General features: G+C 38.4%; 2 protein-coding genes across 8 annotated transcripts in view; one reads left to right on the forward strand and one right to left on the reverse strand.

Annotated features, from left to right (window-relative positions):
* On the reverse strand, positions 1-10105 carry LOC308704551 (uncharacterized protein). Of its 7 annotated transcripts, none has more exons than XM_081388947.1 (13): positions 9579-9675; positions 9222-9270; positions 5894-5924; positions 4960-5040; positions 4662-4801; positions 4435-4560; positions 4312-4357; positions 2498-2569; positions 2304-2402; positions 1996-2213; positions 1789-1893; positions 689-779; positions 1-369 (listed from the first exon to the last, which is right to left on the reverse strand). In XM_081388947.1, the coding sequence occupies exons 2-13, from the start codon at positions 9267-9269 to the stop codon at positions 347-349; spliced, it is 1080 nt and encodes a 359-aa protein (XP_081245073.1). In that variant the 5' UTR covers position 9270; positions 9579-9675; the 3' UTR covers positions 1-346. The 7 variants fall into 7 exon arrangements, with proteins under 7 accessions (XP_081245073.1, XP_081245074.1, XP_081245075.1 ...); XM_081388948.1 differs by having other exon boundaries at positions 9556-9644; XM_081388949.1 differs by lacking the exon at positions 9579-9675 and adding an exon at positions 9371-9515.
* The window catches only part of tex10 (testis expressed 10), an 18272-nt gene continuing 7888 nt past the window's right edge, over positions 9887-20270 (forward strand). The window contains exons 1-10 of the mRNA XM_081388942.1: positions 9887-10122; positions 10635-10839; positions 12255-12763; positions 12882-13091; positions 14117-14363; positions 14453-14565; positions 15113-15372; positions 15457-15595; positions 16718-16887; positions 17796-17973. Coding sequence (XP_081245068.1) covers positions 10660-10839; positions 12255-12763; positions 12882-13091; positions 14117-14363; positions 14453-14565; positions 15113-15372; positions 15457-15595; positions 16718-16887; positions 17796-17973 — 2006 coding nt within the window. The 5' untranslated portion in view covers positions 9887-10122; positions 10635-10659. The remainder of the gene's footprint in view (positions 10123-10634; positions 10840-12254; positions 12764-12881; positions 13092-14116; positions 14364-14452; positions 14566-15112; positions 15373-15456; positions 15596-16717; positions 16888-17795; positions 17974-20270) is intronic.

Genomic DNA, 20270 nt, shown 5'->3' on the forward strand with positions numbered 1-20270 from the left:
TACGGTTCTTTGAGGAACTATGAGTTTATTTTACAATTATGACAACAGACCTTCAGAACAAAATGTCACATTGAAGATTTCACTGACCACTTAAAGACTGTTTAAATCACTCACTAAAAATTGTTGCTATTACAAATAACTGCTATTACTAATCATGTCAGAGCGAGAAAGGAAGAGAAAAATTAAACATTTAAAATAAATCTACCCATGTATACATTGTAAAAACAAAACGACCTAAAAGGCAAGAAAAAAAAGCGTTTGGTCATGAAAAAAGTCAAGAAAGCCATGTCAAAAACAGGCAAAGCAGGCTGGATCCAGGTCTTGATTACATCCATCAGATGAGTGTTCATTTGTAGAATCTTGATGGACCTGTGAAGGTAGAGCAGTCTGAGTGAAAATTAACTTTATGCATTTAGAAATCACAATGACAGACATGCTATTTTTTGCTTATTTCGGCTCATGTTTCAGCCTCTGTACCCATCTCGGTTTCTAGCAGAGCAGGGTTGAAATCATAGAATCAATGAGTCATGATACTGGAAATTCCACACAATAGTTTGTTTTTTACATAACCACGTAATACCAATTTTTTGACAAATGAAAGGTACTCGTTTTATATGGATGCAAACCATTTACTGGCAAAAGTAGAGTTTTAGTAAATGAATGAAATAGAAGCATAAATGTGCAATACCTGGCATGCCGCTGGAGAATCTGTCATTAGAACTGTTTGGAAGACATGAGGTTGAGTAGTTCATTGAGGGCAGGGGCTTCAGACTGGGCACCTGAAAAACAATTCAAATTCAAACTTAACTGTGAAAACCCATTTTTATTTTATTTAATAATTCAGACAAAGCTAATCATGTGATAGATGACTTATTGTCTTTCTTTAGATCTTGTAGTTTATCCTACTCAGCATGGTTTTTGCCACAACTTTTATTTATTTAGATTGGTTTGAAAAATTACAAAGGCAATGGTAGATTTACAAAAGACAAGACAATGGCAAGTCTTTCAAGAAGAGAAAAACCCTATTACAAGGGTTTCATTTTAGCTTGAATGAGGAAGAGAAAATAAGCTATTTCCATAAGTACCACGACATTAAAAAACTTTACTTCCTTTAATTACTGCTTTCCAAAAATCATTGCACTAAAATTTATTAATTTAAGACTCTAAACTTTTCTCAAACTAATTACAAAGTAAGCATATACCTAAATCAAACACTAATGAAGGATAAAGAGTCATTATCCTTCATTAATGTTTGAATTAGGTATATGCTTTGCATTAAAATATATATCTACAAACCTATTTTTAAAATTAACCCAGTAAAACTGGTTTGAGATCACTGAAGTCTTCAATGAAAATTTCATCATGCTTCATAAAGGAAACGAAGCATACCACATCCTGTTCACAAACAAAACAGCTGCAGCTGGTTTCATGACCTCTTTACAGTTTACACCAACACAAATAAAAAACTGGCTGTTTGCTTCTTAATCACCCAGATAGCCAGTTTTTAAATTTACACACTAGAAGTACTAGACTAAACTGTGTATTGTCTCTTTGATGAATAACCTTATGTGTACAACCTTATCTGGGCCAACTGAGATTCTGAGGTCAAATATTTTCATATAATAACCAAAGAAAGTTGTTTGTCATTGAGAATGGGATTTTTAAAGTTCCAATTCTATTCCTGAATTTGATCTGAGCCAGTAAACAGGATGTAGAAATGCAAGTTTGAATTAACAACAACAAAACAATATATGCATATTATAATAAGTAATCATTGGAAGCATTTACCGATGAAATGCTTCTGAGGCGGTACTCCATCAGAACATCTGTGAGCTTCTGTGTGACTTTTAAGACAATCTGAGCATCGTCCTCATTCTCAATGCGAAAAGAGTCCTAATAATCAACAAGAAACAAAGTTTGTTAACTCCAAACAGTTGATAATCTAAACAATTTAAGTGCTTCAACAAACACTGTAAATCCAAAAGAAAACAGTACCAGATATTTGAGCAGTGTTGCAGGGAGGCTATTGTTTTCCGGGCCTTTAGGGCCATGTCCCATCAATCTGTCCCCGCTGCTGTTCATAGACATGTCATTAGGGAAAGGTCTGCCCATACCATCATTACGCTGGCCGGGCCCAAAACCATCAGGGCCCATGCCCATATGTCCATCATCAGGGAAATGATGCATGTCCTCTGGTTCCATCATCCCCCTGTCTGGTCCAGACATGCCATTACCATAGCGACCAGGGCTAGTGAAGTCTTCCATATCAGAATAACCTCTCCTCATAGGAGGATCATCCATACCTCCATGCATGCCAGGGGCGAAATCAGGCATCATGCCACCACGGGGTGGAAAATCCCCCATGTACATGGGATCTTGAAAGGGACCTCCAAATTGACCTCCTGAGAATGTGAGAAAAAAAGTCAAGTCAAAAGTCAATTTTTTTTTTAACCTTTGCTTCTATCAACACAAACAAACACACTAGTGAGACACTAACCGTGTTTTACGCCTCTGGGAGGGGGCCCAAGAATGCCAGTTCCTGTAAACCCTAGATTGGGTTGTGCGGATTCTAAGAAAAACAAACATCTGGATAAATAACTGGATGGCATATGCATAGAATTCATCAGTAGATCTAAATACACATAAATATGGTTAGACAATAACATTCAACATAAAACAACTGACTATGTCTGGTGCAACTGGAGGTAAGGAAGGCTAGAGGGGAACTGATACTGGGACAGATGATTAAGAACATTTTCACAAAGTAGGTATATCTTCACAAATTAAACAATGAGCAAAAATATGGGTAGACATGGACAAAAAATAAAATAATTCTTGTAATATCAGTTACTTCTAATTAAATTCCTTGCAAGAAACACTGACTTGTCTCTTGACTACCAGCCCTGGCACAGTGAAGGCACAAACGATTCAAATGTTCTGGTAATGGACAATTCACATTTTCAGTTTTAAAATGTGTGTGATTTTTGAGTATCGTTTAAAACAAATGTCAACAAAATTTCGTTAAATGTTAGAGTGAACTGGGACATCTAAAACTCATGTGTATGAAAAACAACGAAAGTGTCTACTTGCAAAATCTCTAATATTTGTAGAAATTCAGGACAAGCTAGAAACCTTTGAGTTTTTTTGTGCTGGAATGTCAAGGGTACTGAGTGCAGATAGACAGGAATAGGCCTTGTCCACACTAATACATTTTTCTTTGAAAAGGCATGTGTTTCTCTCCGTTTTAGCCTTCTGTCCACACTGAGACAGCATTTTTATAAAAAAAAACTAAGCTTTTTGAAAACGCTCTCCAAATTGGATAAAGTTGAAAATGGCATTTTCGCATTGTAGTGTGTACTATGAAAACAGAGGCATTTGAAAACGCTGATGCATGTTTAGGCCACATTTACACATAGCCGTGTATTTAGAGAAACGAATATTCCCAGGGGCCCCCTCCGTTTTCAGTTACATCGCACACACAACATCGTTTTCAAAGAAGTTGTCATTTACATCAACCCGCATAAATATGCTGTCGAGCGCCATCATAACTATGCCAAACCTATGGGCGGCAGTGTAAGGAGAAGGATAAAGCCATGCAAGCCAATCAGAATCGACAACAACAAATAACACTGTTAATAAAATGTTACTTTGCACTCCCCTTATATATCACAGTCCTGCATTCTACAGAATTTACTTACATTTGCTGTCCTGCAGCACAACATGAGAGCAGTTGCATTTTCGACCAAACATATAATGGCGAGTTAGTGTGACCAGGACACATCAGTGAATGGTGAGATATTTTGCTGAATAAAATTATCCCGCCAGAAGAATTGCGTGAGAACTTTATTATGTTTTGTTCCGTCTATATCATCTCAGTGAGTTTTAATAGGGTTTACACATGCGCAGTTAGGAGAATTTAGCGTTTATCTGCTTTGTACCAGAAAGGAATGAATAGCAAAGATAAGGACCGAACAAATCAAAGGCGTCTTGAAAATTTCATGCATTCTTTTCATGCGTTTGGTGCTCTGCAGCATCTGAATTTACTCCAAGCTGTGAATAATTTCTTTATTCGTTATTAAGTGTCTTCTGAGGGTAGTATGACATCCATCCATACAAAGTAAGGGTCAGTCTATAACAGGTGACCAGGACACCCAAGTACAGTTAAGGAAATGTCTAGTACAGCAACCAGCTTACATTCCATAAGATTACGTCTTTCCAAGTGAAAGAGTATTCAATGAGAAAAACTACAGGGCTGGATTTTATTAATGGGGAATTGAATGAATGGTGTATGACAGAAAAGAACTGACTTACTCATGCCCTGAAAGGCCATAACGTCACATGGCTCCTTTAGCACCATCTGGAAGAAAGAAAAGATTATGTAATAAAAGAGTTCTTGTGTAAGTCTTAAGAGCACATCAGCACGCAGTCTGTTACCTTAATTTGACCTCTTCCCTCAGCTTTTTCAACTTCCGCAGCAGCAGCTTTAATGGCTTTCCTTGTGGTTGGATCTTTAAGCGCATCCTCTTCCTCATAAGGAACCTTGTCTTTGTGGTTCTGTTTCTGTTTACCAAAAATAATAATAATGTGGATGTGTATTATATCAGCAGCATGGGCAGAGCTAATCTGCAAGATCTATCTGGAAGTGATTGTGGAGATCGTACCATGTATCTGAAGCTGTGCTTCCAGCCGGTGATGTGAGCAGCTATTTCATTCTGCAGCTGCTGGACTACACACAGTTTACACTGGTAATGAGGAGGAGCCGACTTAGATGGGCTTCGATACTCCCATATGTACTGCAGTCCTATAAACACAAAGTAAATATGTACTATGTAAAGTAGTTTAAGATTCAGTCCAGCTATATGGTCACTAACAAAAAGCAGTCAAGTACACTGAAGCCATTCAAGGAAGCAATATAATTTTCATATTTATTTATATAATAGCATATACATCTTTACCCACCAATAACAGTGTCGGTGACTGATTTGAGCCGTTTGTTCAGGCTGGGTATGGTCTGGATGGATCCATTCTTGGAGGTGAAGACTGATGAAAAACACATGAATTAGTCAAATCAAAAAGCATGTGGGCAGGAATTGTGAACCAGGACTTAAAGTAAAGAAGTGCACCCACTCTACTGATACAGTACTAAGTGGTTACTGAAAAACAAAACTAGCTGAGTGCTTAAAGCACTCGTTCATCGGTTACCCCCAGGCCTACATATAGGCAACAGTCATAGTTGATGAAAAATTGCGGTCAGAAAAGTGAGCCACAACTCTCTGCACTTAAACACTGAACAACATATAAAAACAACAGATTTGAATGAAAATGCTGCAGTGATGCCCGCTGTATTTCTGGTCACAAGCAAAGAGTGACAACAAAAGCACACCAGTTGAGACCTCAGCCGATCACACTGCAGCAGCATAACTGTTCTAATTGAGTTCAAGGCTAGTGGCACCTGAAGTATAATGAATTTCCTGTTAACTTTCCATGGGCAGCTTAATGCATGCCCTTAACAAGGCGCCACAATCACTATAGTTAGATGACCCTAAGTGGGCATACAAGGATCGAAGGTGGGATACTCCACCTCCTAGCATTCTTGGATCTCGACCTGATGTTACAGCACATGGCGAGAACAGGTCTTGACTTTTCTAATGTTGCTCGAAAGAGCTTGATGTTGATGTTTCTAATGTTGTTCAGCACACCGCAGTTCAAATATGTACACAGTGCAAAGCATTGGTCTGAAAAAGGTGCTAGTTTGAAAGCTGTGCTTGTGTGATGTGTTCAGGGTTGAAGCTCCAAAGCTCTGAAAAACCCAGAAGTGGCACATGGCAATAACATTACCAAGGCCAGGCACAGCTGAAGGGCAGAACTGAAGGGTCCTGAGGGTGGCACTTACCTATGTCACCGTTGTAGAGCTGCTGCTTTTTCTGTCACAGGCGACAAATAAAATCGTTGGTGGGGGAGAGAAATAGAGAGGAATTAGAAAGATATAACAGGACCGGAGGTGAAGAGCAGAGCTCGCCCTCCTCCTCTGCTTGAATTCTCCGCTCCACTTTAAGAGTAGAAGCTGACAGTCCTTGGACGTGAGGACACAAAGTGTCTCTTCGCCAAACACACTCAACAGAAAAATTGTGCTTTATTCATCTCCCCAAGAATGGGGCTCTATCAGGCAAACAAGAAAACATATGGGATGATACAGGAGTAACATGTTCTGCAAGTTACATTCTACTGCAGAATTTTTTTTTTTAAAACACATTAGTGCTTATCTGTCTTTTACAGGACAAAACAGCACTGTCAGGTCAATGACAGACTATGGACATAAAAAGTCTTTTTTCAAAAAAAGTCTATTCTCACCAAAGCTGCATTTATTGGATAAAAAATACTGTAAAAACAGTGATATTTTGAAATATTACAGCAATTTAACTATTTTTAAGAGATTTTTAAAACAATGTAATTTATTTGTGTGATGGTAAAGCTGATTATTCAGCAGCCATTACTCCAGTCTTAAGTGTCACGTGATCCTTCAGAAATCATTCTAATATGCTGATTTGGTGCACAAAAATATTTTAATATATAAATTACATTTAAAGGGTTAGTTCACCCAAAAATGAAAATTATGTCATTAATGACTCACCCTCATGTCGTTCCAAGCCCGCAAGACCTCCGTTCATCTTCGGAACACAGTTTAAGATATTTCAGATTTAGTACAAGAGCTTTCTGTCCCTCCATTGAAAATGTATGTACGGTATACTGTCCATGTCCAGAAAGCTAATAAATAAATCATCAAAGCAGTCCATGTGACGTCAGTGGGTTAGTTAGAACTTTTTGAAGCATCGAAAACACATTTTGGTCCAAAAATAACAAAAACTACGACTTTATTCAGCACTGTATTCTCTTCAGTGTCTGTTGTCAATCCGCGCTCACGACTCCGCAGTGCTGACATTAAAAATATATAAAAAAATATAGCAATACCAAAATACAAACAATGTAGAATAGCTTGAATACAGCGTGCGTCTCCCTCAGACTGTAAACGAAGCTCGGGCGCACCAGATAACACGTCAACAGCGTCTTACGTCAGCAGCATCACTGCGGAGTCGTGAGCGCGGATTGACAACAGACCCTGAAGAGAATACAATGCTGAATAAAGTCGTAGTTTTTGTTATTTTTGGACCAAAATGTATTTTCGATGCTTCAAAAAGTTCTAACTAACCCACTGATTCCACATGGACTATTTTGATGTCTTTATTAGCTTTCTGGACATGGACAGTATGCCGTACATACATTTTCAATGGAGGGACAGAAAGCTCTCGGACTAAATCTAAAAAATCTTAAACTGTGTTCTGAAGATGAACGGAGGTCTTACGGGCTTGGAACGACATGAGGGTGAGTCATTAATGACAAAATATTTAGATTTTTGGGTGAACTAACCCTTTAAGCTACTTTAGGAAAAAAAAAATGTCAAAGGTTGCTTATACAAGGTCTGCACTGAATATGTGATGACCACTTAACCATCTTCCTTTATTAGTAGTTAATACTCTCTTTGTTATTTAATATTGTTGTTTCGGTTTCAAATAGCAGAATATCCTACGAATACTCAAATCTCAGACAATGGGGGCAGAGACTAATATCATTTTACTATTAATCTCTTGGAGTTAGAGATTAACAATTTGAGGGGTGAAGAATGTCACATGTTCTGCAAAAAAAAGAGAAGGATTCCCACACCTCTTTAACACTATGACAAATTCAGTTGGTCACAGTGAGATCAGTCTTTTTCAGTTCATTTTGCTGAAAGATCTGTATCCTTACAGCTGAACGATGATGCTAGCTACAATATGAATCTTTCCAAAAATACCCATCAAACAAGCAGTTTGCAGTTTGCATCACCGTGTCAGGCTGAGCTTTGGTGAACTGCATAGTATGGTTCACTTAAGGTGCTTCTCCACTGCATGTTACGGCTCGGTACAGCTCACTTTTGGGGGGTTTTCCACTGTGTACAGTACCCAGTACTTTTTTTTAGTACCACCTCAGTTGAGGTTCCAAGCGAGCCGTACCGATAACAAAATGTGACGTGTAAACACTGCAGATCACTGATTGGTAAGAGAGAATCGTCACTCCCAGTGCCATTGGATTTGCGACACGAGACACCTGACCAAACCCCAAAAAACAATTTTCTTCGTCTTGCAGTGAAAAAGATCCACATGCCGAGAATCAAGAACACAATAGATATGCTCCATTGCTCCTGTGCGCATGTGTTTGTGTCGAGTTTCCGATGACGTCACGACAGTAGAGGCAGCGTAACTATAATGAACAGTCTATAATCCCACCCACTGTGAAGCGGTACTAAACTGCAGTGGAAAAGCAAACTGAGCTGAACAATGCAGTGGAAAAGCTCCTTTAGTTTCTTAGTTACGTGATGCGTTTCTGGTTTCAAATTTCTTAAAATTTATACATTCGTGAAATTCTGTCACGAAGGTTATTTTCCATAACTCGTGATGAACGAACATCTCGGACCCGAAGACGCGAGAGGTGAACTAATCATTTCTGTTTTAAATGTGATCAACGTTTGCGCAAGTCGATGTGTTGGGGAATTTGGCTATTAACATGTTACAATTAAAATATATTCTGCTGAAATGAACGAAATGACTTGGGAACTGGGACTCGTTTTGTTGAACGAGACTCAAAGATCCGAGTCAGTAAAATGATCCGAAATTCCCATCACTAATTGTGATGAACATCCGTTGTTCTATGCATCTGTTGCTAATTGGATTTTGGGATGCACTCAAATCATTCACTCAACAAAGGAGGCAGATGAATGCGAGCGTCCAGGAATGGGATTTAAGTGGACTAAATAATTGGGGAAGTCCTGCATGTCACCAGAAAAGTGGTTTCACAAAAACAAATTTTAACTATATGTTGCTGGATAAATGTGCATGCATACTAATGTTTATTTAATATACAAGCATGAATAAAGCATGCATGAATTAATTGTTTGCAATGAGATCAATAACATGCATTCATATTTAATAGAAAGGCCGTTCAATAACAAATTCCTGTTGTTATTTTTGAGTGACCAGTGGTTGAGAAGTTCTTAATGAGACCTAACGTTACTGTTCTAAACGGATAAATATGTCTGTAAATGGTCTAGATCCACGCGGTAGGGTGAGGATAACGCTGATTGACTGGATCTGATATGATGTAACTGTTAGTGCACTATTAGAGCTCACCTTCCCACCGCCCCTGCCCCTCGTCTTAGGATGTAGTCGTGCTTCCATGCTGTAAAAAACAAATAGCCACATATTATTATTTTTTTTCATTATTGCTGTAATTAAAAACACATTCAAATTAAGATTGTAGAAACTCATTTGAAACTAACATATAACGTTACGGTCCTTCTCTTTCGACTGTGAAACAATGGCGGCAATGGCACATAACAAAAATCAGGCGATTTAACGCTGCATCATGCGCAGATACATTTAAACTCGCTGTAACATGAAACGCGATTACTGCACAGTACACTCACTACAATACATATCTTTAAAGCTTTATTAAACTACTTACCTGATTGGTTTTGCTTTACTAACCTTGTATCAAGCAAAAGTGTGTTTGATTTTTGAAAATGAGAACAAGAAGATGAGATTGAAACGGCTGAAATAACACAACTAAGACCCTTGTCCGTTTCCCGTCTCTTTCCAAAATAAAAGTCCTCGATATGGAACGCAGACCAATTCCTTTCTTTTAATAATTTACTCATACAGTACATTTGATTCAATCATTATCAAGTCATTATCAAATGAATGAAGTAACTTCAAACTTTTGAGACACATGAGGTGAAGAGAACTAGACTCACAAGCAAAAACCTTTATTTTGAAGCGAGCTTTTTTCAGCTCCTGACAAAGACTGCCGTACTATCTAGATTTGTGACTGTGCATTGCAGTATTTACATAGACATTTCAGTTCAAATAAAATTCATTGTAAGTGTTTGGATTTCTGCATTTATTAAGTAAATAGTCAAAAGAAATAGTTGTTGTGTGAAATTTAATCAGGCATCTGTTTAGCCGGTCTATCATCTCAACAGAGACTGAAGGACCCCTTATGGCTCAACAGCAGCACGAGTGATTCTCTGTGGTTAGTAAAATAAACTTATCTAAAGTCGTTGTTTTGTTGTGGTATTTGTATTTAAACTGAGTGAAATGAATTTTTGCAATGGCGTTAATCGCCGATAATGTATTTTTTTATGGCTGCGTAGTGTTTAGAGCTACACTAGTATGCACACTGTTGTAAAAAGTAATCATCATATCAAACGTGTATAGCTAATAGCATATATCTGGTACTGTAAATTGTCTTATTAACTGAAATGATAATATATTATATGTACTCATTTGCATGATGATTCTTGTGGCGCTCTGTTTTGTCATCTCATTACTACATTCTATTGCAATGCAATATACATGGGACGAGCTGGACCAAACTGCATTTTGTTTGCTTTGTTTAATGTTTTTATGATGATTTTATTTGGAGAATAATTTAAATGTAAAGGAACTATGAAATGGAACCTTATTACCTTAATAATATGTCATTTTTAATCCAGTATGCGACGCTTAAAACCCTTATTAGTGTTGTTTTACTTTTTGTTACAGTCCTTTTTTCTTTAACAACTGAAGAATGACCAAAAAAAGAAAAAGGCAAGGCGATTTTCAGAAAAATAAGCTAAAGGTTGGCCAAACGAAGCCAAAAGCTGACAATGCAACAGACGTCAACTTCAGATCAAAAACTATCCGTTTACCAGAGCAGCTGAAGCATGGGAGTTCAGGACCGACCACACACAGGAATCTCGACATCAAGGTACATAAAATGCACAGTCTCACACTTTCCACTGACCCTCATCTTTCTGTGGTACTTATAGAGGTGTAACAATACATAAATATGCACTTCAGAAACATAAACATTCCATCCATCTTGCTAGCGTTATTCACACTCATTTGCAGGGTCTGCGTCACACACACACATTTGATTTGGCACACGTTTTACACCGGATGCCCTTCCTGACACAACACATTCACACTCACACACACTCCTACAGACAATTTAGCAAATCCTATCCGCATAACCATGTATGTCTTTTTGGGAAACGGAGCACCCAGAGGAAACCCACGCTGACACCGGGAGAACATGCAAACTTTACACAGAAAGGACTCCTGGCTCAGCTGGGGATCTTCTTACTGTGAGGCGACAGTGCAACCCAATCGTGCTGCTGATCAAATGACTAACAATATGATAAATGCAACATATTTATTTTTAAGATGCACCTTTATTTCGACACACTCATGTTAGTCACATCTGCATTGTGTCACTGAGCTGTCATCAAATATTTGATAAATATTTGATAAAGTTTTAACATTTTATGGACCAAATTGTTATTATTATTATTTTAATTTCAAAACTGGAGTATTGGTGGATCCCAAATGGAATACAGAATTTTCTTTTTCCAAATATTTCAATTCAATTTTAATGTTATGTTTTGGTTGCATTTGTGAGTTAATAAGAATGTAACAGGTTGTGCAAAAATGGCACATACAATTGTAATATCGATATGTTGATGCGTTATCGCATTATGGCATGTTTTCAGGTATCTGCAAATATCGTATCACCAATTAAGAGAATCAGTGTCAGATCATATTGTGATGAAACATCCAATTTATACCCCTAGTTCATTATCTTTTTTTATACCATGGTCTGGGTGAATACTCGATTCTGATTGGCTGCAGGGTGTCCATTAAAAAGTGATAGAGGACACTTAGTAAAGGAGTTCTGGTGAAACTGACTGTTTACCGTTCGAAATGAATAAATAAATGCCCTGGCTACATCAGCTGTGAGTAACCATAGCAACAGGCAGTCAAAGTATCCGTTTACAATTCAATATCAATATCAAAACAAAACTGTAGGGTTCTACGAGCTGAGTGGACTATAAATATCTCAGAAACCAAGTTATTGTTTGTAAAAACATTAGACTTCGATTGTTAAGCTAATTCAAATATAAACTAATGTTTTAAAAATGTGTTATTTGGCAAGTGACCATGGTATAAGCGGGTTAATGCCCTTCGAGGTGTCCATTGTCAGGTATTAATGGACTTCGGCGGACCTCCGCTGCGCGTCGGACGGTTCATGCCTCGCCGTCGTCCATTAATACCTGACAATTGACACCTCGTCGGGCATTAACGCTTACTTAATCACACTTCCATTGTCTCTCTCTCTCTCAGGATCTGTTGTCCCAGCTGCACCACTTCAACAGTAACGTGAAGCAGGGAGCTCTGGTGGGTTTGCGGGAGTTGCTCTCCGCTCACCCTACTCTGGTTGAGCAGCATGCGTCAGCTGTGCTCTCCGAGGTGGCGGCCCTCTTCACCGACAAAGACGGCTCCGTGCGCGCAGCTGCAGTTCGTCTGCTGCGTTTCATCGCTCAGTGCATCTCCGCCGAACGCATAGCACCCTTCTTCCCCTTGCTCAGCGCCCACCTCACTTGTGCCATGACCCACATCTCAGAACCCATCCAGGAAGATGCTCTCCGGGTCCTAGATGTGCTGCTAGAGCACTATCCTGGACTTCTGTCTCAGAGACATACGGTTCTGCTGGCCAATTTTCTGGAGCTCATCTCCCAAAGGCGGAAAGCTGGAACAGGGCTGGATAAATCTGGGAAAGGGGGCTATTCTCTGACTATCAGCACAAATCGCTCGGTGACAGCTCAGCAATGGAGACTTACTGTGCTGCTCAGGTATTGCACCAAAGAAAATTTACATAAAAGTCTGTCATTTTCTCCCTCTTCTTTCTGTGTAGTTTGCTATGTTATTATTTATTGTACCATAATAATTTGTGCATGCACACATTTTTAGGTTGGGCAATTTTCTGCAGGCAGTTGTTGAGGAAAGACCTCTGGAGGAAGACGTGATCAGTAGGATTGGCCTTGGAATGTGGGCTGGAGAGAAAGGCTCGGTGACACCTGTAGATGTGAGTTGGGAGGAGCATGTCTTTGGAAAGGGCAGGATCCAAGTGTTTGAAAATTCTGGAGCCGTGCCCACCCCACGCTCCACTTATCGCCTAAGGTGCGTTTCATTGTTACATTAAATGATTGCTAACTAATTTCTCTTTTCATTATCAGAATGTCCTTCATCATGAAGACCAATTGAATATTGCATGAAAGTTTGTTGTTTATTTCAGAGATGCCCAAACTAGGGAATTAAATTTGGGCCGTTATGACCTTTGATTTGGACTGCCATGCAGTAAATTGCAATGGGTTTTTTTTATAATTTTGCACTGTAAATGTAGAGAATATAAGTAAATATTGCCTTTTTGAGATGCTGGCACAGTAATGGAGTAATTGCGCAGTCATGATATTGAGGCAGTGACACACAGACAACAAAGACAATTTTTTTTTTTTTTTTACTGATGTCAGTCTTTTGTATAATACTCAATCTAATTGTTTTAATTGTACTGAAAGTTTCATTGTATAAATAACATTTTGTAACTGCCTTAGTTAACATCACAAAATATGTTTTTTTTTGTTTCTCTTTTTAAATAAATTATTTAAATCATAAATGAGGGTTAACCACTTTAATTTTAATATAGTTCCTTAAAGTTATAAGTTGAAATAACGCAACGTTGTTTTTGCCCACGGCCCTCAATTAAGTTTGTTTTTGGCCCTTCATAGAAAAAAACTGGTTGATATAGTTAAATGTTTTGTTAACCCAAAAATGAAAATTAAGTCATCATTTACTCACCCCTGGTGCCCTTCTTTCATTTTGGACCACACAAGGAGATAAAAAAAAAAAAAAGTGTTTTCATTAATAAGCATTTACATATGGATAAGTAATAAGAACTTTGTCTAGTGCTCTTATGAATGTTTCTAGCATGACTTTGTGAAAGGTTAACTAGTAAACTGAATGAAAAAGCATAGCCTTCATTATGGTCAGTGTATTTGCATATTTGGCATATTTCATTCTGTAACCTACTTGTTCTACAGATCTGTGCACTAGTGTTATTATGCTACTGTTTTTGATAGTGTTGATACCGTTTCTTACATATAATATCATGATGATCATTGTTTTGTATTTATGTCTGTTTTGTGTAGGCCTGACTCTAAGCCAGGGGCTGGAATGAATAAGGAACTCTGCTCAGCTGAGACGGTGCAGGGCTTTGCAGGAACCCTGGTGCCTTTGTTGCTGGAGATCTGGGTTGAGGCGGCAGGTGGAGAGCGCGTGCAGATGGACAGCGGCCACCTGCTCTCAGCCGAGTCCATGGCTCTTATGTTCCAGATCCTCACCATACTGCAGTTACTGAGAAGACTCACCCCACAGAGAGACCAACAGGACATACTGGTACATACACTTATACTGCAGTGGCAGCATCACTGGTGGTGTACTGCCAGATGTGCTCACATAAACCCTGTTTCCACTGTATCGTGCAGGATGCCTGGTTCCGGAACTCATACCTGACAGATTTCAAACAGCACTTCATGAAAAACTTCCCCTATGGCCTGCTGGAAGTAGCAAGACTCAAGAAAAAAGCTGATGGAAAGAGGTGACCAAAAAGTCCATATGCTTTATTAACAGACATGATGGTAATAATTGTAAATGAATGAACCACAATTATTTTTTTTGATTCCAGAAGTTTCAAGAACTGTATGTTCTTCAATAAAAACAATAGTTAAATAATAAATAAAACTTGATTTAAAATTATTTCGATTTTATTTTAAATATTTTAGTTATTACCAACCAACCAAACAAATAACCCTAACTCCCTCTACTCCCCAGCCCTATCATGCCAGCTGGACAAAAGGTGTAAAATAATTTAAAAAAGACATAACCAATTAGATTATACTAGATTACCCAGTTATAAATGTGTATACATTATTGCATATCATTATATGTTATATATTCTATGTTAAAGCAAACTGTGCTTTTTACTTAAATGAATGATCGCCTTCTAGATATGTTTGTTAGATTATTTGAATATATTAATAATAAGAATAATTATTTAATTTGAAATCACCCTGAGTCCTCCTAGTGGTTGAGAACTACTGCTCTATATGAAGGTAATTATCTCTCTCTTTTTTTGTTGCTTTCAGGATTAGGCTGCAAGTAGCAAGCGAAACGGTTGCTGGGGGTAACGTGGAACCGTTGGCCGTAAACGTCACATTGTGTCAAGTTATGGTGACACTCAGTCTTAGGGGGCAGGATCACGTAGCAGTCGAAGATGCTGACTGGCTCGGACCAATCAGGGTCTTTATTAGGGAGACGTTATCCAGTGGGGGCAAGCTGAGCTCAAGGCACCTGGCAGCCTTACTGGAGGTGGTGTGGAGAATGATTGTCACCCAGCGCAGCCGAGGTGAGACACTTTTCTTAATAGAGGACGAAGTTTTGTTTTCTAATAAAGGTCTGCTGGATATAAAATGTGTGTGTGTGTTTGCAGTGGTGACAGATGATCTCCTGCAGGCTGTGTTTGTGCAGTACCAGCAGAGGAACCTGAGTGTGAGCGTCCGCACTCTGCTGCTGCGCTTCTTCAGTCAGCTCTACATTCAAGAGCATCAGAACCACCCTCATATTGCTAGGTAGGTGCCCACCACCAATTTTTTTCTGGACCCAAATTATCATTTTATTCAGCAAAGATTAATTAAATTGGTCAAAAGTGAATATAAAGACATTTGTTATAGATTTCTATTTTAAATAAATTGTTCTTTTGAGATTTCTGTTCATCAAAGAATCCTGAAAAAATGTATCACAGTTTCCACATAAATATTAAGCTGTTTCCAACATTGATAATAATAAGAAATGTTTCTTGATCAGCAAATCAGCATATTAGAATGGTTTCTGAAGAATCATGTGACTCTGTAATGATGCTGAAAATAAATTTTTGACATTACAGGAATAAATTACATTTAAGAATATATTAAAATATTTCTGTTTTTATTGTATCTCCTATCAAATAGCTGCAGACTTTGTGAGCATATGAAACATTTTTAAAACTGACCCAAAACTTTTGAACGGTGTATCAGCTTAGTTACAGCTCATTGTCTCTGCACATTAAGCTGGGAAAGGAATAAGTATTTTAAAACAAAATAATACATTTTTCTAGTTTATTAGGGGGTTGTACTGACTAGTCGACTGTAATGCTCTGCCATGATGCTTTAAGCTTGACGTCGACTCGTCGCTGAGCATGGCCTATGCAATCGCTCTCTCACTAATGCATTCAGATATCTTTACTGTGCTATTTTATCTGTGTCTGATTTAGAACGAGCAGAAATCTTTGAGAAATATAATGACCCAAAGACAAAAGAACTGATAAAATAAGCTATGTAGGAGCAATAGTCTTGTGAGGAGCGCTGTGTCATATGCCATAGCTGTGCACAAGGCAACTTGCGTTCGAGTCTCAGCTGTCAACTCGAGGTTCAGGCTTATTTGTTAATTAATGAAGTCATCAGTGACTATAATCACATAAATGTAGACAAAAGAAAAAAAATCTGAAGTCGTTCAACCTCTAGTGGTTATATATTTTTAGTCTTTATCTGTATGGTCTTACAATTTTGCCATATTTTTTCCATGTATTCAGGTTTGTTTGTGAAATTAATTGTATTTAAGTAAACTGAAGACTCCCCCTAGCATCTTTTCATTGTTTAAGTCTAGAAATGCACCTTATGATAATGAGAAGAGTCTGAAGTCTGCCTCTCTTTCAGGAGCAGGATTCTGGCGCGCTGGTTGGCGTCACTGCCGGTGCAGTTGGTTCAGCTGGGCAGCAGGAATCCTCAGCTCTCGGCACAACTGCTGGAGACGGTGCAGCCAGCTGCCGCGAGGGGCAACAAAGACCTTCTGCAGAGTCTTCAGAAAAATGCCTGCGGTCTCTATGGTAATCATATATGCCCATACACACAAACAACTGTTTCGCATACTCTCTCACTACTATAGACCTCATGTAGCCCCACCACTTTTCAGCACTGAGCTCGTTGTGTTCTGTGTCACAGCATGAAGGTGAGATCTTACGGATAAATAAATCTTCCCGGTCTGCTTCAAACATAACAAAGCTCATGTCGATGACTTTAATTTGCTCTACAATAAATTCACAAGCTAATTGCTCTTCGACAGCGATGCCATAGAAATATACAGAGCTGCCGCAAAACGGAAGTTCGAACACAAAATTCTAAAGATGGCTGTGCGCTTGTTTCTCTGGCGCTTAAGGTCTATAGTGTGTGTGTGCATGAGAGAGTCTTGTGTAAGGGAACGGGCGGTAGTGAGGGAGAGCATTAGAGTGGTGGCGTCTCTGGTTCTGTGTGTGATATAAGCGTTCTGTAGTTTTGTGTTTTGGGAGCACAGCACTCTCTTTGTGTGTGTTAGCACTCATGACATCAGCAGCGTGCGTCAGCAGCTAATAATGTCTGTCTCTCTGTGATCACTGACAGGACGAAACTCTTTCTCTCTTACTTTTTTCTCCCTCTCTTCTCACTTGCATTCTTTCCTTCACTGTTGAGTGTTAGCATTTAGATAAATCTGTCACTAGGTGGAGCTCTTTCTTTTCCCATCAAGTTTCACAATCAGAATGAATAATCAATCTCAAAATAGAGCAGTCAACCCCTAGGGTAATTCGCCTTGGGCCAGGAATTTCTAAATAGCAGTAGTTTTCTATGTATTAGTACAATTATATTTCATAAATGTTTTTTTAATTATTGTATATATTTTCTTTTTAGAACTTTTCCATGCTGAGCATATCTATTGTATTAATGTTTATGCTAATCTGTGAAATCTGTGTTCATGTCGCAGATCCACAGGACGGCTGTGTGGTTGTGTTGCCTGTGGAGTCCCAGAAGAGGCTGGTTCAGATTCTCCATTTCCTGCCAGCGTTTCCCGCAGAGCTTCTGGCATGTCTCAGCCAGGTCTGCAACACTGGGAGAGTGTCGGCTAGCCTTGCCACTACGCTAATACGCACCATACACCTGAGGTATGAGGGTTATGACACATCAGCATGCACTAATGCAGTCCATAAGTCTGCTTCCAGTGTTCCGCTCTGGGACATTTTGAAATGTTTTTGTAAGGTTTTAGAAATGAATTCCACAATGTCTTTGCATAATCACTTGTGAAATAATCTTCTGTTGGTGTTTTTTTATGTAGAGTTTATCACTACTTTTCATCATTGAATGAAATACATATGTGCTAGGTTTTGGACAAGAGATTTAATTTAAGAATTAATTTAAAACAGAATACTTACATATATGAATTTCTTATAAACTCCTGCTTTAGTATAGTTCTCATGAGTTGAGCGTTGCCAAACATAATAAGCAACACTTTATTTTGATGGTCCACTTTAGACATTCTACTAACTTTAAGTAACTTTGCAACTACAGGTCAACTAGCTGTTTGTAGAGTATCAATCGACTGTTTTCTTAATATCTGGCAACACTTTATTTTGATGGTCCCCCAACAGACATTCTACTGACTATAAGTAACTTTGCAACTGCATGTCAGCATTTTCTACTTACCCGAATCCTAACACCTAACCATAACCTAACAGTCTACTATACAGTCTACTAATACTGGTAGTTGACATGTAGTTGCAAAGTATTTATAGTTAGTAAAATGTCTAACGTGTAACCTCAAAATAAATTGCAACACATAATACTTGCTAAAATGGGGAAATAAGTGCATCAGTGTGGATTTGACCAATACTTGTTATGCATGTGCAGCTCAGCCCTGGAGGGGAGTGTCTGTCTGCATCTGACTGATATGTTTAGAATGTGACTCTGATTTCTACGACTGCCGAGAGGAGACAGCAGCCTCAGAGTTTTCACTGCTAATAGAATCAAACAATTTAACCAATCAGAGACAGCCAAGCACTCTGCAGCATGATAAGAGGATGGCCAATTCTCCCACTTAACTCTGATTGGCCGTGACCATTAGTCATTAACCGCGATTGGCCGTAATGCGGCGGAACGGAGCCACGAGTCACTGCGCAGTGAAGCAGAGGTCATACTGCAGTAAGTTCAGCATATTCAGAGTTATCGTTGTCTTTGGTATACACAACACTTACCCACGGTTTCAGAGTCAAGGCTTAAGGCTAGTCCCAGACCAAAATGCATGTTTGAGCTCTTTTAACTGAAAGCAACTTGCACTGACTTATCTTAAATAATCAGTGCCATTGTTTTGTCTCAAGATGCACACCAGTAATGTTTTTAAGGCACGTTTATAAAAGCTCTTTAAATGTCTTAATTTAAGGTCTAATCCTGGCTTAATCTAACCAGACGGTACTTAGACGGTACTAATGTCATCTCATTAGTGTTGTTATTGTTAACTAAATCCAAAACTATTCATAATCAATTTTGCTAATTAAAATAAAGCTGAAATACAGTAAAATATTAGATGAAAAACTTGTGAAAATTTGAAATGTTTCCTATTGAAATAGGTTTACGCTGAATTGCTAATATAAATCCGTTATAAAATAAACTAAAGCTAAATAAAAATATTTTAAATAGAAAACTAATACTGCAACAAAATGACTAAAACTTGAACTAAAATGACAATATAAAAATAAAAACTAATTCAAAATATTAATAAGTACTATAATAGTAAACAAATAATAATAAAATAGTGCACCTCATATACAAAATACACATTTTTATAAAGGTTTACCACATTTTTATCATTTCATATGTTCTTATTTAGGAAAGTCTTATAAAAGGACTGATCTGATAAGCTTACAAGTGTAAACTAGTCATGTATGATTGACAGAATATTCCTTTGTGAGTTCCTCTGCATGCTGAGGGCCTTAGGCTGTGTGCAAGTACATTTGTGTGTGTATCTTTGTGACATGCTGTGTCCCCACTGTGTTTCTTTTAGTCACTAGCCTAAAGCCACTCTTTTATTTGTAGTTTCCCCTTAAATCCTAAAGGGAGCAGAACACACTGACTGTGTAACTTAGAGTCCCTGTGTGAATGTGTCTTGGTTACACTGCCTTTCCTCTGGGCTCTCTGTTTGCTCATAACAACACTAGGCTAAATCTGCTCGGAGACCTACAGAGGGCAGTATTACTCTTTAGATAAGACATTGAACGATTGACTTTGTCCCTGCTAAGAGTCGCACCGAAATTCCAAAACAAATGTTACGGCAAGTGAATTCACACTGACTGCACATTCGAAAAAATCTGGACCCATGACAGGATTCCTCCGTGATAAGCCAAGCATCACTTAAGGCTGCTTCTGTTCATGGCAGAACTGCGTGACATGTCGTAAAGAGAGCCAATCC

This window comes from Scardinius erythrophthalmus, assembly GCF_964197995.2.
Source record: "Scardinius erythrophthalmus genome assembly, chromosome: 16".
In the NCBI taxonomy this organism is placed as follows: Eukaryota; Metazoa; Chordata; class Actinopteri; order Cypriniformes; family Leuciscidae; genus Scardinius; species Scardinius erythrophthalmus.